This window comes from Drosophila mojavensis, unplaced genomic scaffold (genome assembly GCF_018153725.1).
Source record: "Drosophila mojavensis isolate 15081-1352.22 unplaced genomic scaffold, ASM1815372v1 contig_80, whole genome shotgun sequence".
Lineage (NCBI taxonomy): Eukaryota > Metazoa > Arthropoda > Insecta > Diptera > Drosophilidae > Drosophila > Drosophila mojavensis.
Window position 1 is genome coordinate 5,579,674 of NW_025318906.1, and position 20,755 is coordinate 5,600,428.

Consider the following 20,755-nt stretch of genomic DNA (forward strand, 5'->3'; position numbering starts at 1 on the left):
ATGCTTCGCAGCTGTTTGCTGCGCATTATGTTGTTGTTGTTGCTGGCGTTTGACTTTGAAATCGCCAACAATAATGCACACACACATACACTCGCGCCCACACACAAGCACAGGCTGCGCACTCAGAATAACAACAAAAAAGCCGGAAACGAAAGCGAAAGCTGCCAGACTGTCAAATCAAGTTTCAGGCAAAAATAAATAACTTGACTATGGTTTAAATGCGAGTTATTATTATGAAGATTTTATAGCATTACTCGCCACAGTGAAAAAAACTCCGATTTCAAAAATGAATAATAACGGTCATGGCAGTGATTGCATAAAACAGCAACAGTCTGGCAACGCTGACAGTTCATTCATATCTGCCAAGCCACAACAGCTACGCTGGGCAAGAGAGAGGGACAGGAAGAAAGAGAGACAGAGAGAGAGGGAGAATGAGAGAGCGCGCTGAGACCAGCTTTGTGCACGTGTTTCCAAGTTGCTCAAAGCCTTCGATAGATGGCGCTGCAGCTAGTTAAGGCGGCAGTTAAAGCAGCCAGTGAAGCATTTAAATCAAATAAATTAATATGTAATTTAATTCACTCATCTCACTCTGTCGATTTGTATATTTAACAATGAAAACAAAAAGTCCCCCTGGACTACATTAATTTCTATCGCCAAGGTATAACACGATAGTCCTGCAGCGCCTCATCGTACGTATAGCTTATGTCGATCTCCTCCTGCAGCACTACTTTGGCATCCAGCAGTCGGCGCAGAATCATGGCCGTGCGCCCATCAAACTTGTTGCCATACAGTTGCAGGCGTTTCATGCGGCACGGCTTCTTCAGGGTCAACAGAATGAGATTGACTGCCGCAGCGCCGATTTCATTGTTATTCAGATACAAATACTGCAGCATGTTGCACGCACTGAAGTACATGGCCACCCACTCGCCGCCATGCGAGCCGATGCAGTTGCCACTGATGTCGAGCACCTCCAGCGAGTTGCCCTTGGCAGCGCCGCGCATCAGGAACATGGCGCCATCCGTTGATATCAGATTGTTGGCTACATTGAGCTTGCGCAGCGTACAGTATTGACTCTGCAGATAGTCGGCAATGGTCTCCATGTCCTGGGCAACGAACTCGCACAGCTGCAGCGTGAGCTCCGTCAGTTTGCGTTGCATCATCAGCGAGCCCACAATCGAGATCATTTTCTCTGTGTCCAGGGTCAGGCCGCCGCCCAGCAGTCGGCTCACGTGGAAGCAGCGCATACTCTCCGACTTGTACACTCCGTCCGCCACATCGGCAAAGTTGTATTGGGTCAAGCTGCAGCAGCAGACATTCAGCGTGTGCAGCGTCTTGCTGGCCAGCAGAAATTCTCGCAGCATGCGCGCATCGTCGCTGGTGAGTGGCGTGCCTGCATAACATTGTTGACTGTCCATAGAGTGCGACGCATTCATCAACTGACATTCAGCACTTACCCTCCAGGCTCAGTTCCCTGAGCTTCATGTTGGGCGCCTTGAGGCGCAGCATGACAAAGAACTCGTGGGGCAGACGCATCAGCTTTAGCTCAATCTGCCGCACGTACTGCAGCGACAGCACAAAGTCCTGCAACAGACGCGCATCCCAATTGCTAAGCCCCACGCTCCAAATGGAAACGGAATGCAGATGACGCTGCAGCAAAAAGTTCACAATGGTGCGAAAATCACGTATGCAGTGATAGCGACGATTCATGCGCTCCTCAAAGTCCAAGCGGCGAAACTGAAAGTTCTCGTACGGCCGCTTATCGTACTCGCGTTGCCAACAGTAAAGCAACAGTACAGTGAACAGGCGACCCTTTACTCGTGCAGCCGGCGGGCATGCAGGATCATAGGCGCAGACCATGTCGCACATTTTGCAAATTTTACATATATTTATATATGTATGTGTGTGTGATACATATAAACTAAAACTATTTGAGAATCAATGAAAAGTTGAGCAAAGCATAAGCTTGACTTACATCAGAATTTTAATATAGAATGCATATAATCTTTGAGTATGTATATGTATGTGCATTTCAGCCGAATTTCAACTTGAGTTTTCTATATAACTAATTCGGCAAACTCAATTGACTCAATTGACAAACAAACTCAAATTGACTTCCCAATTAAATTCGAACTGCCGCAAAGTATGCAATAAAAAATATGAAGCGCGCACGAAACACCCTGTGTCCCAGCTGCAGTCAGAACCTCAGTCATTAGCATAGTTAGCAGAACTTTTTTCACAAACACATTCACACAGACACACGCACACACATACATAGGCATTTAAGGCAAAAATTACCATAAACGATATTTCATTCATTTGCGAGACTCGACTAGCAAAGGCTATGCGAAGTGCCCAATGAATTAATTCGCACAGCCACGTGGACAAAGACACTGTAAATATACATATACACATACATATACATATGTATGTGACCATGGTTAAATGCGTGCCGGCACGCGCCGACTGCCCTATAAATAAGCTGCAAGCAGAAAGACACCAACCCCGAACCTATAGAGACGTAGTTTTATTTATAAGACACAAAAAAAGAGAGAAAGAAAACGGAGCAGAAGAGCCAAAAGCAAGAGTGAGAGAGAGAGAGAGAGAGGTGGAGGCAGAGGTAGGTGCTGACTGTGCATCGTTATGCACGTAGGCTCTTAGGGAATGTCTTGAGTTATTTTTGCACCATTTAAGGCCTGGGTTGCATCTTCATTTATTTGATTGCCTTTTACGCGACGAATGCTTAAAATTAACGTGCTGCGCTTGCGCAGCTTGGTAGCTGCCCCTCTGCACCGCGCTAGCCTCCCTCTAGCTCTGATTGAGTTGGCAGTAAGTAGGCCCAACAGGTGCCCCATTCAATAGACTAGAAATGGCCACAATGTGTGCAAGCAGCATGTGTGCAGCAAACTGTCCTTAGCTAATTTCGCTTCATCGGAAATCTGAATTATATTTCACTTTTACTACCATCGGGCCGAGGAGACACATAATTATGCATTAATTTATGGCCAAGACCAGACCAAACAGACTGACAGGAGACAGGAGACAACAGGCTGGAGACTGCCGACTGCTGCTGCTGCTGCTGCTGCTGCTGCTGTTGCTGTTCCATGTTGCATGCTGCATGCTGCATGCTGCTGCTTAGTCATCCGGCCAAGATGGCTGACACAGGCAATTAACAGCGGCGACAATTTGGTGGCCAAATTGAAATTTTAAACTCCGCACATGTGCGATGGCTATCTCTTGCCATGCCGTGGCTCGCTTAGAAATCAGATAATTAAAAGAGCGGACAAAAAGAGAGTGCAAAAAAAAAAAAATATACAAAAATATATACGTGTATAAATATATATGTATGTATTGTATGTTAAAAATATTGTAAAAGGCAGACAGCCAGACGCTCATAATTGCTGGCAGTCTCAGTTTACAGCTAGTGCAGCCAGACGACAGCAACAACAACAACGACAACAACAACAACTACTGTGAATTGCATGTGCATATCATTTAAATAACTTTTAGAAATGCAAAGTGTGAAACTGCAGGCAGGCAGAGAGCAAACTATATGCCCATGCCCGGACAGCAGCCAAGGCGTCTGGGCCGACTACCTTATTCACCTGCCACAGGCCACATGCAGCAGTCGCAGCAGCCACAGCAACAGCAGCAGGCAATGGTCCATATTTGGATGCAACTCTTAAGGACAGCAGCAACAGCAGCAGCAGCAGCATTGGCATCAACATGCACATCAACATCAGCGTATGTCTGCGACGGCCTCCAGACAAACGGCAGACATGTGAGATATATGCACTTGTCTACTCCCTTGGCTGAAAGACTCCGCACACACTCACACTCACACACTCACACTCTCACACTATCTGTGTGTGAGGCGCATTCATTGTCAATTTTGACAATCAACAAGATGCGACTACACGCCTGCTTAAATGCCAACATCAACATTACTTACCTCGGCCTCGACCGCTGCCCCATGCCACTCGCGGCCCGTTGAGCGTCTGCGACGGGCTGTCTGGCTTGGGGTCTCTGTTTCTTGGGTCTCCAGTCTCCAGTCTGCATCGTCACTCCGGCTGACTCTGGCTGTATCTCAGCCACTGTGCACCGGCACTGGCACCAGCTCTGCCTGATTGGTGCTGGGCAGAAGCCAAACGACGGCACGCGAAAGTCCTAAAAACCGAAAAAAATAAAAATAAAAATGCACGAAAATTAATAACAACCAGAAATGCAAAAACTAAAGAAAATAAGAAAAACATGCCAATTTGCCTTGACATTGATTTACGTATACTCTACAAATACGTTGGGGCATTACATAATCAAATATTTTTTTGAAACTTGTAAAAATGTTTAAAATGATACAATACAGTTTTTCATATAAATTATTTTTAACTAAAAAATTTTTGTATAATTTTTTTAATTAATTACAATATTTTTTTAGCTCTGATTTTTTTATTTTTTTAATTTAAAAAATGTTTATATATTTTTTTCTTAAATGAAATCCCTTTATATACTTTTTTAATTTTTAACATATCAATATTCCACATCAATGGAAAATACTCAAGCACTTGCCTCTATAGATCCTTATCTATAGTTTCTACCTCAAGCACTAAATCTACAAAAAATTCTGCAATCTCTCTGAATTCTTTTTAATTGCCTATTTATTCAAGCTTATCAATGAATTTTTGCTTTATAGATCCTTAGCTACAGTTAACTCTATCAATGCCGCTTTATTACTGAGTCATTTATATATATACACACGTGACACAATCAAATAAACAAAAATTAAGATTTGTGATGTAGCACAAAATATACCAAATTTACCATAGGTCTATAAATATATACACCATAATTTTACCTTTTGAGTTCTGTCTATATTTACTTTACAGGCCATTTCAGCTGATTGTCATAATCATAAGACCCATGCCGAGTGTATATAAGGTAAAAGAAGAAACAGAGGTAGCAGCTCCAACAGTAGCAGCAGAAGCAGCAGCAGCAGCAGCAGCAGCAGCTGAACGACAGCAACACGAAGAGGCGGCTGCAACGGTAGCCAGCCAGCGGGCATAACACAACAGCAATAACAAATTGGCTCCTGGTCTTTGCATTCCACATGCAATCTGAGACAACAATCACGACAACTGCATTCGGCTACTGCACCCGGCATCAGCAGCAACAGCAACAGTAGCAACAGCAACAACAACAACCGGCAACACCCAAGTGCTGCACGAGCAGCAACAACAGCAACCGGCTAACTAACCAACGTGTCTGCCACAGCTACTGCTGTTGCTGCTACTGCTGGTGCTGCTGTTGCTGGTGCAACTGTGGCCAGTCTGGTCTGGAGCTGTGCTGTCTGCGTTAAAATCATGTATGTATTTTTAATAGACCTCTGGCGTGCGGCTCTGCTGATGATGCTACCGACTCGTGTTATTTTCTGATCTCATGCAGCACCCCCTGCCATCCCCCACCTCCTACTGCTCGCCATCCTCCTGCTCCAGCGCTGCCCACTGCCTCACTTTACAATTATATCAATTATGTGTTATATTGATGCTTAAATTCAGTTCAGTGCAAGTACTTTGGCCGAAATACCAATTAGCCGGCCACTCAGACGTGGCTCAATTTTTTATTTGGTGTCGATCCACAATATCAATGATATTGTGTATTTCATCATATATATAAATACAAATACATATATCGCCTCGATAATCGGCTGCTCCGCTCCAGTTCAATCACCTAGCCAGCTGATAAGCAGGCTGATCCGGTGCGTGTTAGATACGCAACTGAACGCAACTCATATTCGATTATTTTATTACGTATTTGTTTTATTTTATTTATTTTTTTTTTTGTATTTTTAGAAAAGTCCCGCACGCGGTAATTGCTTCTGATAATTGTTGTCAAACACAATCTTTAACAATAAGTGGTTTATTGACCAAATGTTTCTTTTTTCTTGTTTTTGTTTTTGTTTTTTTTTTTTTTTTTTTGTTTTAGCTACTGGTCTTGAGAGTTTTGTTAGTTCGATTTAAGTTTAATTGCCAGCAAAGAAGACCAACTACCAAACACCTGCCAACTGGCATCTGCCACCACCTGCCAGCTGCTGCAAAACCACTTAAGAATAATTTTCCTTGGCTTCTGCACGACTTTCAGATGCACTACAAGCAGAACGATATTTATCGATTTACATATGTTAAGTTCATAATTTGATCCGACTCTAAGGTTATGGATTTGAATTGAGTTGCATAATGATTTGAGTAGGTTTAGATTTGAGTTGGTTTAAATGTAACTTAAAGTAAATACCATACAAAATCGATTAAGTTAACGATTAATCGATTAAATAAAAAAATATATATAGACACAAAAGGCTATGCAACTCACTTGCTGCTTAAGTTTCTGAAATACCTGAAAATTGAAGAGATCATGATTGATATCTTCATATAAGCTACTGAAGCTGCAGCATTCAGATTCACAATTGCCTAGCCATACGCATTCCCCACATATATTGATTAATTAGAGAGAAATAGATAGAGAGAGAGAGAGAGAGAGAGAGAGAGACTGTGTGAAGTGCTTCCCCTTTATAGAGAAAGCTGGACAGCGCAACTTTTAATGGGCAGCTGAACATTCCTGTCGATTGTACAAATTAAATCTATTTTAACTGGCATGAGACATGCCGCCTTGTCAAAATAAAATTTGTTTTCGATACAAAAATAGCAAAATTGCAAAAAATGGGAACTAAATATATAGATAGATGTCTATACAAATATTAAAAAATAGTTTTGGCTAGATGAGATCAAAGGGAACTACTACATTGGCCACTAGGCTAACTGCCAATTACAATGTTTTCACTTAGCTTTTGGAGCACTGGGGCGTGCCAGGGGCTGTGTGTGGTCTGTAGTCTAGCCTTGAAATTAATGAACTATCGAATGCTGTTGCTGTTGCTGCTGTTGCCTGTGGCCTGTGGCTTGTGGCTTTGGCTTTGACTCATTTCGCGTTCCAATTGTCGTCTACATAACACTTTTGACTGCCTCTGATTGACTCTTTATTTTGCGTGTTTTTTTTTCCTTCTGTTATTGTCCACGAAGTGGGGCAAATTCTATGCAAATGTGTGTACAAGTCAAATAAATAAACATTATTATATAAACGTCTCGACAAATGTCGCGCGCATGTTTCGTTTTTGTTGTTATTGCTGTTGTAGCTGTTGTAGTTGTTGTATTTATTCTAAATGCCTTTCTGGGGGTCTGTCGATTGAAAGAGCTCGTTTTTATCTCTTTCTTTTTTCGTTGTTGTTTTCTCCAGCTGAGATTATGATCTGTGGCTCTTTGAGCATTTGATGCGATTGCAACTTTGCATAACAGACGACGTCTGGCCGCGCCCACCACCCGCCCCCCAAATGCCATGTAGGTGTCTCATTTCAAGCCTCAACAATGTGTAGACATATAATGCATAACAGCCAGACAGTCAGAGAGACAGAGAGACAGACAGGCAGACAGACAGACACTTGGACAGCCAGTTAAATGGTGTGAAATCCAGACTTTAAAGTGCTCCAAATTATACAATCATTTTGAAATTCAATTTGGACCAGACGGCAAAAAAAAAAAAGAACAAACACACAAAAATTGTGTAGAAAAAAAAGAAGAGAAAACGATGATGACATGTGATAAGCGTGTCTTCTTCTCTCTGGCTGATGCTATATCCAGAAGAGAGCAGCCGAAAGTAAATAAATAAATAAATAAATAAATCAGCAACGTCCTTGAAGTCGCGCTTGTGATTTCCGTATATACGAAATGTACAAAAATATCGATATGAATGTGTTCTTTCGAGAAAGAAGCAGAAGTATTTGGAACAAACGTACAACGAGCCCTCAAGCTATCGGTGGATGGGCAAAAGAAGCAATAGATACGCTCAAAAGTCGACTAAATGTAATGATTGATGATGATTGATTGATTAATGATATGAACTTAAGTATAGGAATCTTCTAATGATGATGGTTATAGGCAAGATTTGTTAGAAAGAGAGAGTCCAACCTTCATTTCAAGCTCAGTTCGCAATGTGGAATAAGAGAACTATGATAAAATCCCAAATTTGACTTAAATTTATACTGCTCGAAGGTTGAAGAGAAATTGAGAATGAATTGCGGAAAGTTAAGTGATTTATAGCTAAAATATTATTTCATGCTGAGCTCTCAGTGCTAAAAAGGATAGCCATACTTCAACATCATCTGCTACTTTGCGGAAGGGAGGAGGTGGAAATGTATCAAATATCTAACATAGAGTGCAGCTTAAGCTTACCTTGGTTTCATATATTCGCTGTGTGGGTAAAGGAGATCGTAATTAATCAAACTTAGCAGATTTCAAACTGAAATTCCAAATTAAGCTCAGCTCTCTAGCAGATAGCAAACTTAAATTCCAATTAAAGCTCATCTAGCCGTGCGTGGAACGGCACAGTAATATAGCCTTGAGAGATTCCTAACCTAGATTATAGTTTTCAATTTCAGATGAAATTAGCTTTCTTTATTATGAAGTCATAGATCAGATGTTTAAATAATACTAAATACTAAATTACAGTTCTTGACGATAAGGATAAATTCATGTATTTCCTTTTGAAATTGTCATTCAATTAAAATCAATTGAATTTTAAGTTCATTTTGAATATTTAATTTACCAATTATAATAATATATCTAAATACAAATGACAAGTAAATTTCATGCTTCGTCTAACAACTCGTATATATCCTTGATAGTTCTCTAACTGTAAAACTCTACTTGGTCATCGTGGGTTAAACACGTGCCTGGCACCGACTGCCTAGCCATAATAATAATAATAGATTATTTCCGCTGATTTGCTCAGATATAGCAATAATGCCCAACAATGATCCAAGCAAAATGCTAACACGATCACACGCACTTTTTCCGCGCCCATTAATCAGTACGCACATTCGCTTGATAGCCAAAAATATGCGTCCGAATTTGCCTAATATGTACTTGGACGAGAGAAAAGCAATGTCAAAGTGAATGACAAGCAAATCAAGGAGACAAATCTTCAATAGATTACACTACAAAAGACATGCGTGTAGTATTAGTTGTAGTTGTAGTTGTTCTTGTATTTCACAAATGATAACAGAAAAATTATGATAACGAAATTAACTCAGTCAATTGAAATATCAAAACAATTTGATTAAAGCCAAATCGTATATATGGCACTTTATAATATCAGCTAAGCTCTTATATAATCGCTACGCACTCACGGAACGTAGCAGATATCAAAGTTCAAATAACTAAAATTAATTATCACGCACTTAATTCTCAGCAATATAATCACATTAATTTATAATTACAGTTAGTAGAGTAACTGCGACAGTAAATCGTAGAGGAAAAACAAGTGCTTACCTGATTTATAGGGGGCAACTACTATCGATTTATTGTGCGAAATCTTTACTGATATTATATTGGTATAATTTATCGAAAAGCACACGCACCTTCTTGCACTCCCCCCTTTCTAGACAGAAAGAAGAAAGAACGAATATCACTTTCTTTTACGATAAGAAACTAGCTTCACTCACACACACCCACACAGACGCACACGCACTCACACACACACACACATACGCACGCACGCATACCGAGAGACTCACGCACACACAGATAAGATAAGTAAGCACACGGAAAGGCAAGGCAACAGCAGCGCCGACAGCGACCGCGACGCTGGCAGAGATCCTCTCAACAGCAGCGACAGCAGCAGCAGCAACAACAACAACAACAGCGGCCACAGCGCTGATTTTGATTGGTCGGCTGCGTCGGCAGCGTCGGCAAACACAAAATCCGAACTATCAGCCCGAAGCGCTGCAGCGCATACACTGCAAAAATAGATCTGGCAGCACTTGTGCTTGTACGTGCTTATCGAAACGAATTATGTGTCATAAATATAGTAAAATGGAGCAATTTTAATTGCAATAATAAATTCTAAATATTTAATAGCTGAAATTATGTAGTTTGATGAAAGTAATCTAAAGTATTAAAATTCTTTTTCTTTTATGGACTTGCGAATTGGTAAAAACTAGCCGGAAACGAAAAATATCGATGTTAATTAACAATTAAAGTTCTGATTCTATTATGGGCTGATTATTATGACTATCAGAAAATTTATTTCAAGGTAATTTTAATAGAATACCTTCCTAGTAAATATTTAAATTAAATATTAATTAAAGTCTATTAGATAAAAAATTTACCACATTTTAAAATTAAAATAAAAATAAATTAAAATATAATAAACTTGCGCTTAAATAATGATAAATTAATTTTTGATAAATTATTATAAATCTATCAAAAGAAAAAGAGAAATATGTAAATTTTTCCTTTATATTTAAATTAATTGATCAGAAAAAAAGGCTATGCATTTGAAACATTTTAAAAAAATGTTAATACTTGAATAAATTGTTTATTATCTAAATTATAAAATATAAAAATATATATAAGTAAAATAAAACTTATTTATATGTTTAAGCCTTAAAAAAAGAAACAATATTTAAAAATATATATATATATATTTTTTTTTTTCTTAAATACCAAAAAATTACCAAGTTCAGAATATTTAATCTCTATCGCTTAACAGAGTTTAAAATAAGTTTGTTTATGCTGTCTGCAAAATGTTCTGCAATTCAAGCAATTAAAACTCTATTTTTATATAAAGAAAACTTTTTGGAAAAAAAAAAAAACTTACTCAAAGTGCTCAATTGAATCTTTTTTTAATTGCATGCGGCCTTCGTCAACTTTGCAACAACAAAAATTTCTTGCAGTGCAGGCGCGCGTTTACGACCATAACAAAGTAGGTATGCCCCGGCACAACCAAATATTTTCTTATTTAAGACTAAAAAACGACTCGTGCAAATCACTTCATACTTGGTTCTTAGAGTGAACACATCGACAGGCAAATAAATCCAAAGAAAATAAATGCAAATTATTTTAAATAAAATCAAAACCAACTCTGAGATCTATGCGGTAGTGAACCAAATAAAAAAAATAAATAAAATAAAACATTATAATAGCTTGACCAGCGAAAGGCGTGTTTCTATAAAAGAAAGGCAATAAAAAACTATGTCTGCAATTATTGTGGAAATTATTGTGTTGGCTTAAAAAGTGTGGTCAAAATAGTGCACTGAAACACTTGCAAACTTTTGTCCAGAACTTGCAATTCATACAGTTGAAACAGATTGAAAGAATCAGAGAATAAACCTATATAATGTCGAGTATTGTGTTGTACGGTCGGCGTTTGCTATTGCTGCTACTGTTCTTGCAGCTGCTGATGATGTCCTGCGATGCAGCACGCATCAATCGCTCCGCCTTCATGGACGGCGATGTGCGCTCTGAGGTGGTCGATCCCAATAATCGCACGATTTGGGGCATGTTCAATCTGACCGAGGAGCAGGTGAATCGCATACGCAGCGGCAGCAATCCAGCTGCCAAGGACGAGGCCACACAGGCGAACAAAAACCATTTGCTGGATCAAATTGCCAGGCAACGGTAAGTAACAGTTAAGAGACCAGAATAGCCCCCAACCCCAGCTAACGGCGTGTGCCCAATGCGTGGCCAGCAAGCTGTCAATCATAATTTGTTGCCGTACAAAAAAAAAAGTGAAACTTGAAAGCAAATAAAAATAGAAACTTAAAAATATTAAGAGCAAAAAAAAAAAAAGAAAAAGAATTGTTATATTTATATATATAAAACAATTGTAAATTTAGAACAATAGCCGAAACACGAAATTGTGGGCATTTTTTCACTTTCCAATTAAATATTTTCCACATTTTGACGTATAAACAGAAATTTTTAAGAATTGGCCAAATTGCTGTGTGGCGAACATTGTTTGGCTGTGCTTCAATTGTCCAAAAACAAAATCAATTGAAGCAATTCAAGGTTAAAGCCATATGCATTTCACTAATGTGGCCAAGAACCCCACAAAACAGTTTATATACTCTACAATATATGAATATATTTATATTCTATATAGATGTAGTATATAGCTTTGCGCCTCAATTCGCTTAACATTTAACACGATTTTCCAAATGCCAAACGTCCAAATTAATAAACAATAAACACATGTGTGGAATTTTAAGCTAATACTATAAATAATATATTATTATATATATGATATATGCAAATAAGATTTCTTTCTGCACGTGTTGCTAAACCCGAACCCGAACACGAAACCTCCCCCCTCGCTCTTCAGCTATATCTGATCTGATAAGCTGATTGTTTGCTGAAGATTCCAAGCATACCGCATGGCCAGCCAGCCAGCCAGCCAGCCAGCGTCTGCTTGATTGACGGCTGTCAACACCTGTCTCAACTAGACCAAACTGCGCTGTGTCTCCTATAACAACAACAGACCCTAGGCGCAGGGGGGTGCCAGAAGGCGCACTCTGCACAGTCACATCCATAGCTTGAGCTGTGACTGCATTTGTATCTGTGGCCGTTTATCGTTGTATCTGCGCCTGTCTATCAGATACTACTTACAACTGGCGGGCACTGCTGCACAAAGCAGAAAGGCACACACACACACACACACACACAGACACAGACACACTCACACACATACACTGAGACGAACTGGCTGCAATTGCAGCGAATTCCGCCGCCGCCTGGCCTCTGCGTATTTGTATACGTCCATGCGGCCAGCTGTCTGGCAAATGTCTGGGAACAGTCTGGGCCATGTCTAGCTGGCTCCGTTAATGAACTTTTTGTAGGTCGTTGCTATGCGAGACACATGCAGTCCATGGGTAGACAAGCATAAATATAAACATATACATATACATAGACATATATATCTTTATAATGTGATATTCTTGTTGCTCCGTTTCATAAACAAACTGCGCCCAATCAAGCATTTGATTAATATTCAGCCACACAGATACTGTTAAATGATTTATAGGGTATTTCAGGTATGTCAGGAAATGCGAAAATCTTCGCTAGCCCATTAGATATTTCATAATTGTAGCCGATCTACCAAATTAACAATTCATTCCGAAACGTCTTCTGCAGCTGCTGTCTCATGCTAAAGCGAGCTGCCAGCTGCTCAGCTTAATAGTGTAAATAGACAGATCACATAGCTACATATATGAAATAGCTAACGCAAGAGCTAACAAGACGATGCCTATAAAGAGACATAGTAGATGAGCGGATTACATAACTATTGCATAGAGCCATGAAAGTTCTTAAGGAGAAGTTCGAATTTTGCCTTACTTTACAGTAAATTATCTTCTAAGATAACTCTTCTAAGATAACTCACTATTTTCTATTTGCTTCCCTTCATTCCCAATTCCGTTGCTTCTGTTGCTGAATATCATTTGTCTTACTCGCAACTCGTTTTCTCTATACATATTATCAATTCTCCCATATCAATACTCCACAATATCTGTCCTCAGGGTATTTCAGCTTCGTTGTGCCAACGCATAACTCTCTTTTTCTTTTGCTTGTTTGATTGCTCTGGCTGGCTGGCTGGCTGGCTGGCTGCGCGCAGACAGAAACCGCTCGCCAGTAATAATTATGACGTATGAGTAATATCGAGACATGGTCATATGTTTGCCCAGACTTGGCTACTCAAAGCTGATACTCAGACTTGTAGACTTGGTTTCCTACCTCCCCCCAAGGCGCCCTCGCCTTGCGCCTTTCCAGCCTGCCTGCAGCGCCCCCTGTTGCCCAGCAGTTCAAACAGTTGTAGGCGTATGTTTTGTGGCCACTAAGCGACGCGGTCTACGGTCTGCCAGTCACTGTCTGAGTTTTCTGACTGACTGACGGACTGACGGACGGACGCGCAAGCCGGACAACAGACGACTGACGACGGACGACTGACGACGGACTGCGACTACGACTACTGTTCGTCGACGCATGATAATGAAGTGCAGCCGGCGAGACACTGTCTAGCCGCGCATTGTATATGCGCACACACAGGCTGGAGCTGAGGCTGCGGCTGCGGCACAGACTGGCTGTAGCTGTGGCTGTGGCTGTGGCAGTGGCAGTCAGCCAGACGAGATGACTTGTAGGCAAGACGCACGACGACGATGCCGAGACGCACACAGACGGGGCAAGCAAAAGCAAAAACAGAAGAAAAGGAAGAGGAAGAAAAAAAGAAAAGAAAAGCAAAACCAGAAGCTGCCACAAACCAACCACAAAGCCAGGGCAGACGTCAAGGTGGGACTCAGCGTACACGAGGGGCGCTTGAATTTCATCAAGAGATGCACTCGGAATGCACGCAACGAGCAACAGCTTAAGTAATACTCAAGATTGCCAACTGGAAATGGCTACCAAATGGAGGCCAGAGATTCATCTGTGTGCCCCGACCGAAAAATCCTCGGCGCATGCTCAATGGGAACCAACTGCTTGGCAGCTGCGTGATTCATGCCAATATGTGCAGGCTAAGGCTCCGCTGGCCCAGGCTGCTACGGCTGCCTCTAGCCTAGCCAATAAAAAGCCACAACCTCGTACAACAAGGCGTCTAGACAGGCCCCAGACAGACAGCAGCAGCAGCGGCAGCAGCAGCAATGCTCGCGCTGAACATCGAATGCTGAACAGCTACAGCCGCAAGTCAAACAACAACAGCAACAACAACAACAAGTTTTCAAGTTCATGCCACAGCAGTTAGCAGACAGTCAAAACGTAACTCCTCAGCGGGCCATTTTGTCTGGCAGGCATGCTTTGGCTCGATCGCACATTCTATAAGCATAAGCATAAACATATATATATATACAATATATACATATATGCACAGACACATACATATCTACATAGAGATATATATAGACACAAGTGCGATAATAAGCCAACGGCGACTGTGGCCTCTCTTGGCTTAGCTACGACTTTGGCTTTGGCTTGGTTCACTTTCAGTGCATGTTCCCATAATTATTTTGGCTAGACAAAATGCGCCGCAGGCAGCAATCAGCTCGAGAGCAACAATAACAACAACAACAATAAACAGCAACCAAATTATATTTATGATATTTTACAGTCTTATTTATTGACCGCATGACCAACAGTTTTGTTTTGATTTTGCCTTTTTTTTCGGCTGCCCCTTTCAACATTATTTTTGGCTTTTTTTTTTTTTTTTTATTTAATTTTTATTTTTTTTTTTTTTTTTTTTGAGTAGTTGTCTTTCTGCGCAAAATTTGTATGCGCAACTTTAGCAAAGCGCGTCTCAATTACCGATCCAGACAGACACACACACACACACACAGACAGACACACGCACACACCCGCACTCACAGCTACAATTGTCCCATTGTGGGGCTGTATTTGTGTCAGATTAGATCATAGCTACAGTTGGATATGCGCCAACTATTGTTGCTACTCCTCACTCTGACTGCCTCTTCCCCTTCCTCTCTCTCTCTCTCTCTCTCTGACTCTCTTACTTCTGTCTGTCTGCTGGTCAGCAATCATTAGCTTTTTAAGTGACAACGGCGGTGAACTTCATCTGCCTTCACTGCTGTCTATTATTTATTAGATACATTTGTATCTGCTACTACAAAATAGTATCTCAAGCCAGTTGAGTTGTAGTATGGATGCGTAGTTTACTAATTGAATGAGACTTTAGATCTGTCGCAGAGCTAGAACTAGAACTACAACCAGACAAAGATAGCTAAACCTAATTTAAAGGGCAAAGACATTCCAAAATCTGCATTCAAATTTAGTTGCTGGAAAACATTTATTTTATTTATCATCAGCGAGAAACTCATTTTCCACACTTAAAACATTTTATTATGAATTCTCAGGAAACTGTTAGTTTTTCGCTTTGAGAAATCTCTGCATCTATCAGTGCTCCCACACACACACACACACACACACTGAGGCGAGTTTCTATTGCTTTGAGTTCGGTACACGCGTAAAACACACAACCCAATTTCCACAACAAAAATAAACCGAAAAGAATTAGCTTATAAAGAACTAGACATCCACGTTGATCCGTCTCTGTCTGAATAAATTGAATCAATGCGCTATAAAGCAGCGCTAAATTCCACGTTTTCATTTATGAGCCGCGAGCGGCGGCTAACTAGTTGCCTGTGGTTGTAGTGGTGCGCCAGTTACGACAACGCTCAAATGTCAATTAAGTGGACTTTACATAAACACTTGAGCCAAATTAGTTAGATAGTTTGTTTGTCAGTCATAGTAGTAGTCATAGACGTAGTCATAGTCATAGTCATAGTCATAGTCGGAGCCACATTGATTAAACAAAACGAGATGCCATTTGCAAATTGCAGGATTAACGAGATACGCTCACGCATACGCATCGCTGTAACCAAGTCGGATGTCAATGATAGCCAGGCGGAGCAGGCCGAGCTGAATCAGCCGTCGCACGAGAAGGCCGGCTATCCCATATGCAACAGCGAGACGACGCCCAGCAACTGGCAGCAGTCGAGCAATGTGACGCTAGAATTTGCCAGCAGCGTCTTTCAGCAATACGGCAACAATAACTTGATCCTAGATAGCGCCATTTTGCGGCTGTACAAAATAAATCCGGCTGATAAAACAACAACCGCGCCAGCCACAGCAGCGAGCGGCAGCAGCAACGTGGAGCCAATGCCCGCCACAACGCCGTCCTGTCGCGAACCCTACCTCGAGTCGCAGATACGCGTCACCGTCTACATTGTCCATCAGCAGAAGAAGAAACGTAAGTTAGGTGCGTACCTGAAGTCCCCAGCCATAATGGGCCGCTTTAGCCAAAAACTAATCTCGTATCGTCACTCAAAATCTTCTCGTCTCTCACAGAGCGCAAGAAGCGCACCTGCAACACCATCATGCTGAGCAGCACCAAGACCGGCTGGGTGGACATCGATGTCAAGTGCGCGCTCACCTACTGGGCACAGCAACAGCATCAGCAGCAGCAACAACAACAGCAGCAACATCCAACACAGCACTCACATCTGCCCATTGAGGTGGGCCTGCTGATGATTGAGGTGCACGACGACGAGGACAATCAGCTGCTGCCGGGCCTCTACTTTCAGCCACCCACTTGCGTTCAGGCAGGTAAGCGTGTTGTTAGCCAAGCTTTAACTAACTGCCCAAACACATGTGTGGAACATCAAAGAAGACGAGGTCGCCCGTTTCATTGCCCCCGTCAGCCCTCGATATAGCCAATTTTTCCACTTCCGGCCAGGCCCCCAAATGTATGACATAATCAGTCACAATTATTTACATTTCAAAAAGTTCAATCATTTAGCAGCCTTTCAGTTTGTTACGCTTACTCTCATTCTGTCTCTTTCTCTCTCTCTGTCTTGGTCTTTTGAGGCAACTGAGGCTATCAAAAAAAAAAATGTATATTTTGCAATTGCTATGAAATCGAAAGCGTAAAAAACTCGTATTAAAAGTTCGTCGTCACAATTTTGACGAGCTCAGCAAACGGCGAGACTTGGGAAAAACTGCGAATTCACAAATTCCAAAAGAAATACAAAAACAAAAAAAAAAGCTTAATAATTCAATACCTATCCATATACCTAGGTGTATTATATATACACACATATGCTCATTGAAATATTGAAATAAATGTTAAGCACGTTTTAGATGTGCAGCCGTCTTGCCGATGTAAATTTCATTCTTTATAACTTTTGGTTTCGATTTGGCGCTCACAAAGTGCGCAATTCGTTCGTTGCCCCTTCATGAGTAAATAAATAGAAATTTTACTAGCGGATACAGACAAATGCCAAAATATTCATAGTATTTAGTAGTATCCGTGTCGCCAGTTATGGTTGGTAAGATATGCACACACACACATAGACACACACACACACACACACACACGCATACATGCAGCTCGCTCGCTTGCTACTAATGCAAATTGCTCATACGCACCTTTGTGCGTAGGTTAAATGAGGCTGCTATTTATGCAGCATCCGCCTTATGTTTCATTATTCTTTGCTCTCGCTGTTGCTCTCGCTGTTCTCTTGCTATTGTTGTTTTATTCGTGCTGATATTATTGCTATGAGAAACTCGCTAAGCGTTAGTCGTCGCCGACTTGCATGATTGCTCAATATTTTCGCCTGTAAATTTCTTATTGTTGTTTTTTTTTTCTGATTTCTTTTGTTGTTTTTGTTTTGAATTTGTTTTGTTGTTCAGTTGAATATTGCATGCAACTTAAAGTACTTTGCATCGTTTAATCTTGCATTTTCAATGTACTTTACAGATATTGCAGTCCCGTGGTCCGTCTACGGACCAGCGACGCCTATGCCTAATATGGAAAACAACACGCTGTCGCGGTAAGCATGAACGAAAATCTCATCAAATTTTTCACAATTTAAAAAAAAAATATATGAATTGGCAGCTGATTTGAAACGATCTCAAACGCGCCTAAATAAAATATATGATATTATACATTTTTGTGAAACACCGAACAGTAGGCAATAGTTTTTGTGGATACTCCATTGAAGTGTGCCAAAAAGTGTTGCCTACTTTCGAGCGGAAATGAAAAATTAATTGTATCATGGTCACGGCTAGTGAATTAATAATAATAAAAAATAAAATAAATTTCAAATAAAACTATTAATGATAATATATAAAAACGTTTATAATATATAAAAACAAAAACAGAAAATTTTCATTGCAAAGAAAAAGTTTTCATATTAGATTTAAATAATGAAAGAATTATTATAAATACTTAAAACTGTTCATTTCATTTGCCCATTCTAAAATATAATTCCCCCTTCGCTCCCACAGATGCCCAAGACTAGACGTTAGATTCTTGGGCAACGGACTGTTGACGGAAAAGAGCTTTGAGAATCGAACCAATGGCAAACTGGAAAACCTCAAGAGCCAGGTGCTCAATCCATCACGCAGTCGAGAGCACCTCAATGCGGAGGCGACCACATTAAATTCACCAACAATTGACAACAATTTGGAGAACAGCGAGAACGAGAGTGAGCAGAGGGAGCAAATTCATCATCATCGCAGACGTCATCATCATCAGAGCGTAGAGTGCGCATCTATGGAGGCTGAAGAATCGTTTCAGCAGTCGGCAGAGACACAGCATCACTTGCGAACGCATCATAATTATCATCATCATCATCATCATCGTCATCATCAGAACCACAATCATCATCACCATCAACACAAGCATCGTCATGTGGTGCAGAACGAAGAGTAGATTAGATTCAAATATGAAGCTCATTTTGGGCCAGGCCACACAAACACACACACACACACTCATATTATCAATACAATTGCAAATGCATTCACCGTTTCATGTCCTTCATGCTGGTCTTTTATAGTTTATTGTTTAATTTTTTTTGTTTATCTTTAGGGCCAGTTGACTTAATTAGTTTTTAGTTCCATGTCATGCATTAATTTCTTTATTTTATATTATTATTATTTTTAATTTATGTTAAAGTAAAAGAAAACACAAAAAACGAAAAGAAATAATGTTATCTTTTAAGTTACAATATTTTTGACAAATTACTCGAAATTTGTATTTGATTTGAGAGTATATTTTGTATATTTATATTTGTAAATCTCTCTTATATTAGGAGTCTGTGATTTAGATGTGGTTGAATTTTGCGAATTTTTTGCTTCAATTATCATAGAATTGTTGGAACCTCAAAACTAATTTCGATACGAATATATAAAAGTAAAATAAATAAATAAATATATTTAAAAGTATCTATAAACCATATATTAATCAAGCATTTAAACCTTGCTAGCAAATAGTTGAACTAAAATTTATATATTTAAAAACTTATATATATACACACATATGTATGTATGAGTATTTGCAAAGCCAATGCAATTAATTACTGTAGGTTAAAACAGAAACCCATGAGTATTTATACGAACCTACATACAGTTGATATATACACGCATATATACATACATAAGCCCACACACACACACACACACACACAGTCACACTCACATGCCGAAACACGCTTTGTTATTTAAGTCATTAGCTTAAACAGTGCCTTCCTTATTAATATAGCCACAAAACGTGCAAGTCCAAATTCGACTCTATTTAATCTCCAAAATGTTTGTATATAGCTTATATTAATATTCAATGAAAAAAAAAAAAAAAATACTCATTTCACTTTCGTAAATGGGTATAAAAACAATAAATTCTGTAATTCGCTCATGATGTTTTTTATACATATATATTTTACTTAATTAAACTTAAAACAAATATTATTGTAACCCAAGCCCCGAAAAAAAAACGAACGTAACTAAGTTAGTAAATAACAAAAAGTATGTTTAAACAACTGCTTGGCATATAAAATACAATAACAAATATATTACCTATACACACGCACACACATAATAAAAAATGGCAAAAATTGCAAAATCAATTGACAACCAATATTTAACACTTGTTTATTATCTATAAATATATACTTTTCAGATAATTGTTTGAGCAATACTTAAGTGTCTCGATAAGATGTCATGAAATCACATTACTATTGATAATCCACCACTCGAAGCACTGAACTTGTGCCTATATATCTATATATACAACTATATGTATATATAATGATAACAGATGCCCACCACAGATTGGCATATCATGCAATCAAAGGGGATTACGCGACAGTTCTAGCTATTTATTTATTCACGCACAATTAATATGCATAGCCTTAGGCCATAGCTCACTGTATCGATCATACACATTCTCTCCCATTTACTCTCTCTCTCTCTTAGTCTCTCTCCCATCTTCACTCTCTATTCATTACTCTGCACACATCAAAGTTATTTTGTAGAGTTGTATGACGTGATCAAGTTATCTCCCGATAATATCAACAATGCCACTTCGTCCGCTGATA

General features: G+C 39.8%; 3 protein-coding genes across 6 annotated transcripts in view; 1 reads left to right on the top strand and 2 right to left on the bottom strand.

The window, feature by feature from the left end:
- LOC6578849 (putative sodium-coupled neutral amino acid transporter 11) overlaps positions 1-20,755 on the bottom strand; it is a 46,387-nt gene that overhangs the window by 21,608 nt on the left and 4,024 nt on the right. For both annotated transcript variants that reach the window (XM_044011134.1, XM_044011133.1), the window contains one exon: positions 3,950-4,164. The gene's annotated coding sequence lies outside the window, so the exon portion shown is untranslated. The remainder of the gene's footprint in view (positions 1-3,949; positions 4,165-20,755) is intronic.
- On the bottom strand, positions 555-1,955 carry LOC6578850 (leucine-rich repeat-containing protein 34). Its single transcript, XM_002004716.4, has 2 exons — positions 1,455-1,955; positions 555-1,390 (listed from the first exon to the last, which is right to left on the bottom strand). Exons 1-2 carry the CDS (start codon positions 1,864-1,866, stop codon positions 648-650), a joined length of 1,155 nt encoding a protein of 384 aa, XP_002004752.1. The 5' UTR covers positions 1,867-1,955; the 3' UTR covers positions 555-647.
- On the top strand, positions 10,857-19,293 carry LOC6578851 (protein anachronism). Of its 3 annotated transcripts, none has more exons than XM_015163348.3 (5): positions 10,857-11,498; positions 16,220-16,638; positions 16,728-16,981; positions 18,139-18,211; positions 18,669-18,772. In XM_015163348.3, the coding sequence occupies exons 1-5, from the start codon at positions 11,218-11,220 to the stop codon at positions 18,680-18,682; spliced, it is 1,041 nt and encodes a 346-aa protein (XP_015018834.1). In that variant the 5' UTR covers positions 10,857-11,217; the 3' UTR covers positions 18,683-18,772. The 3 variants fall into 3 exon arrangements, with proteins under 3 accessions (XP_015018834.1, XP_002004753.1, XP_015018833.1); XM_002004717.4 differs by having other exon boundaries at positions 10,860-11,498; positions 16,220-16,629; positions 16,728-16,985; positions 18,669-19,293; XM_015163347.3 differs by having other exon boundaries at positions 10,861-11,498; positions 16,728-16,985; positions 18,669-19,293.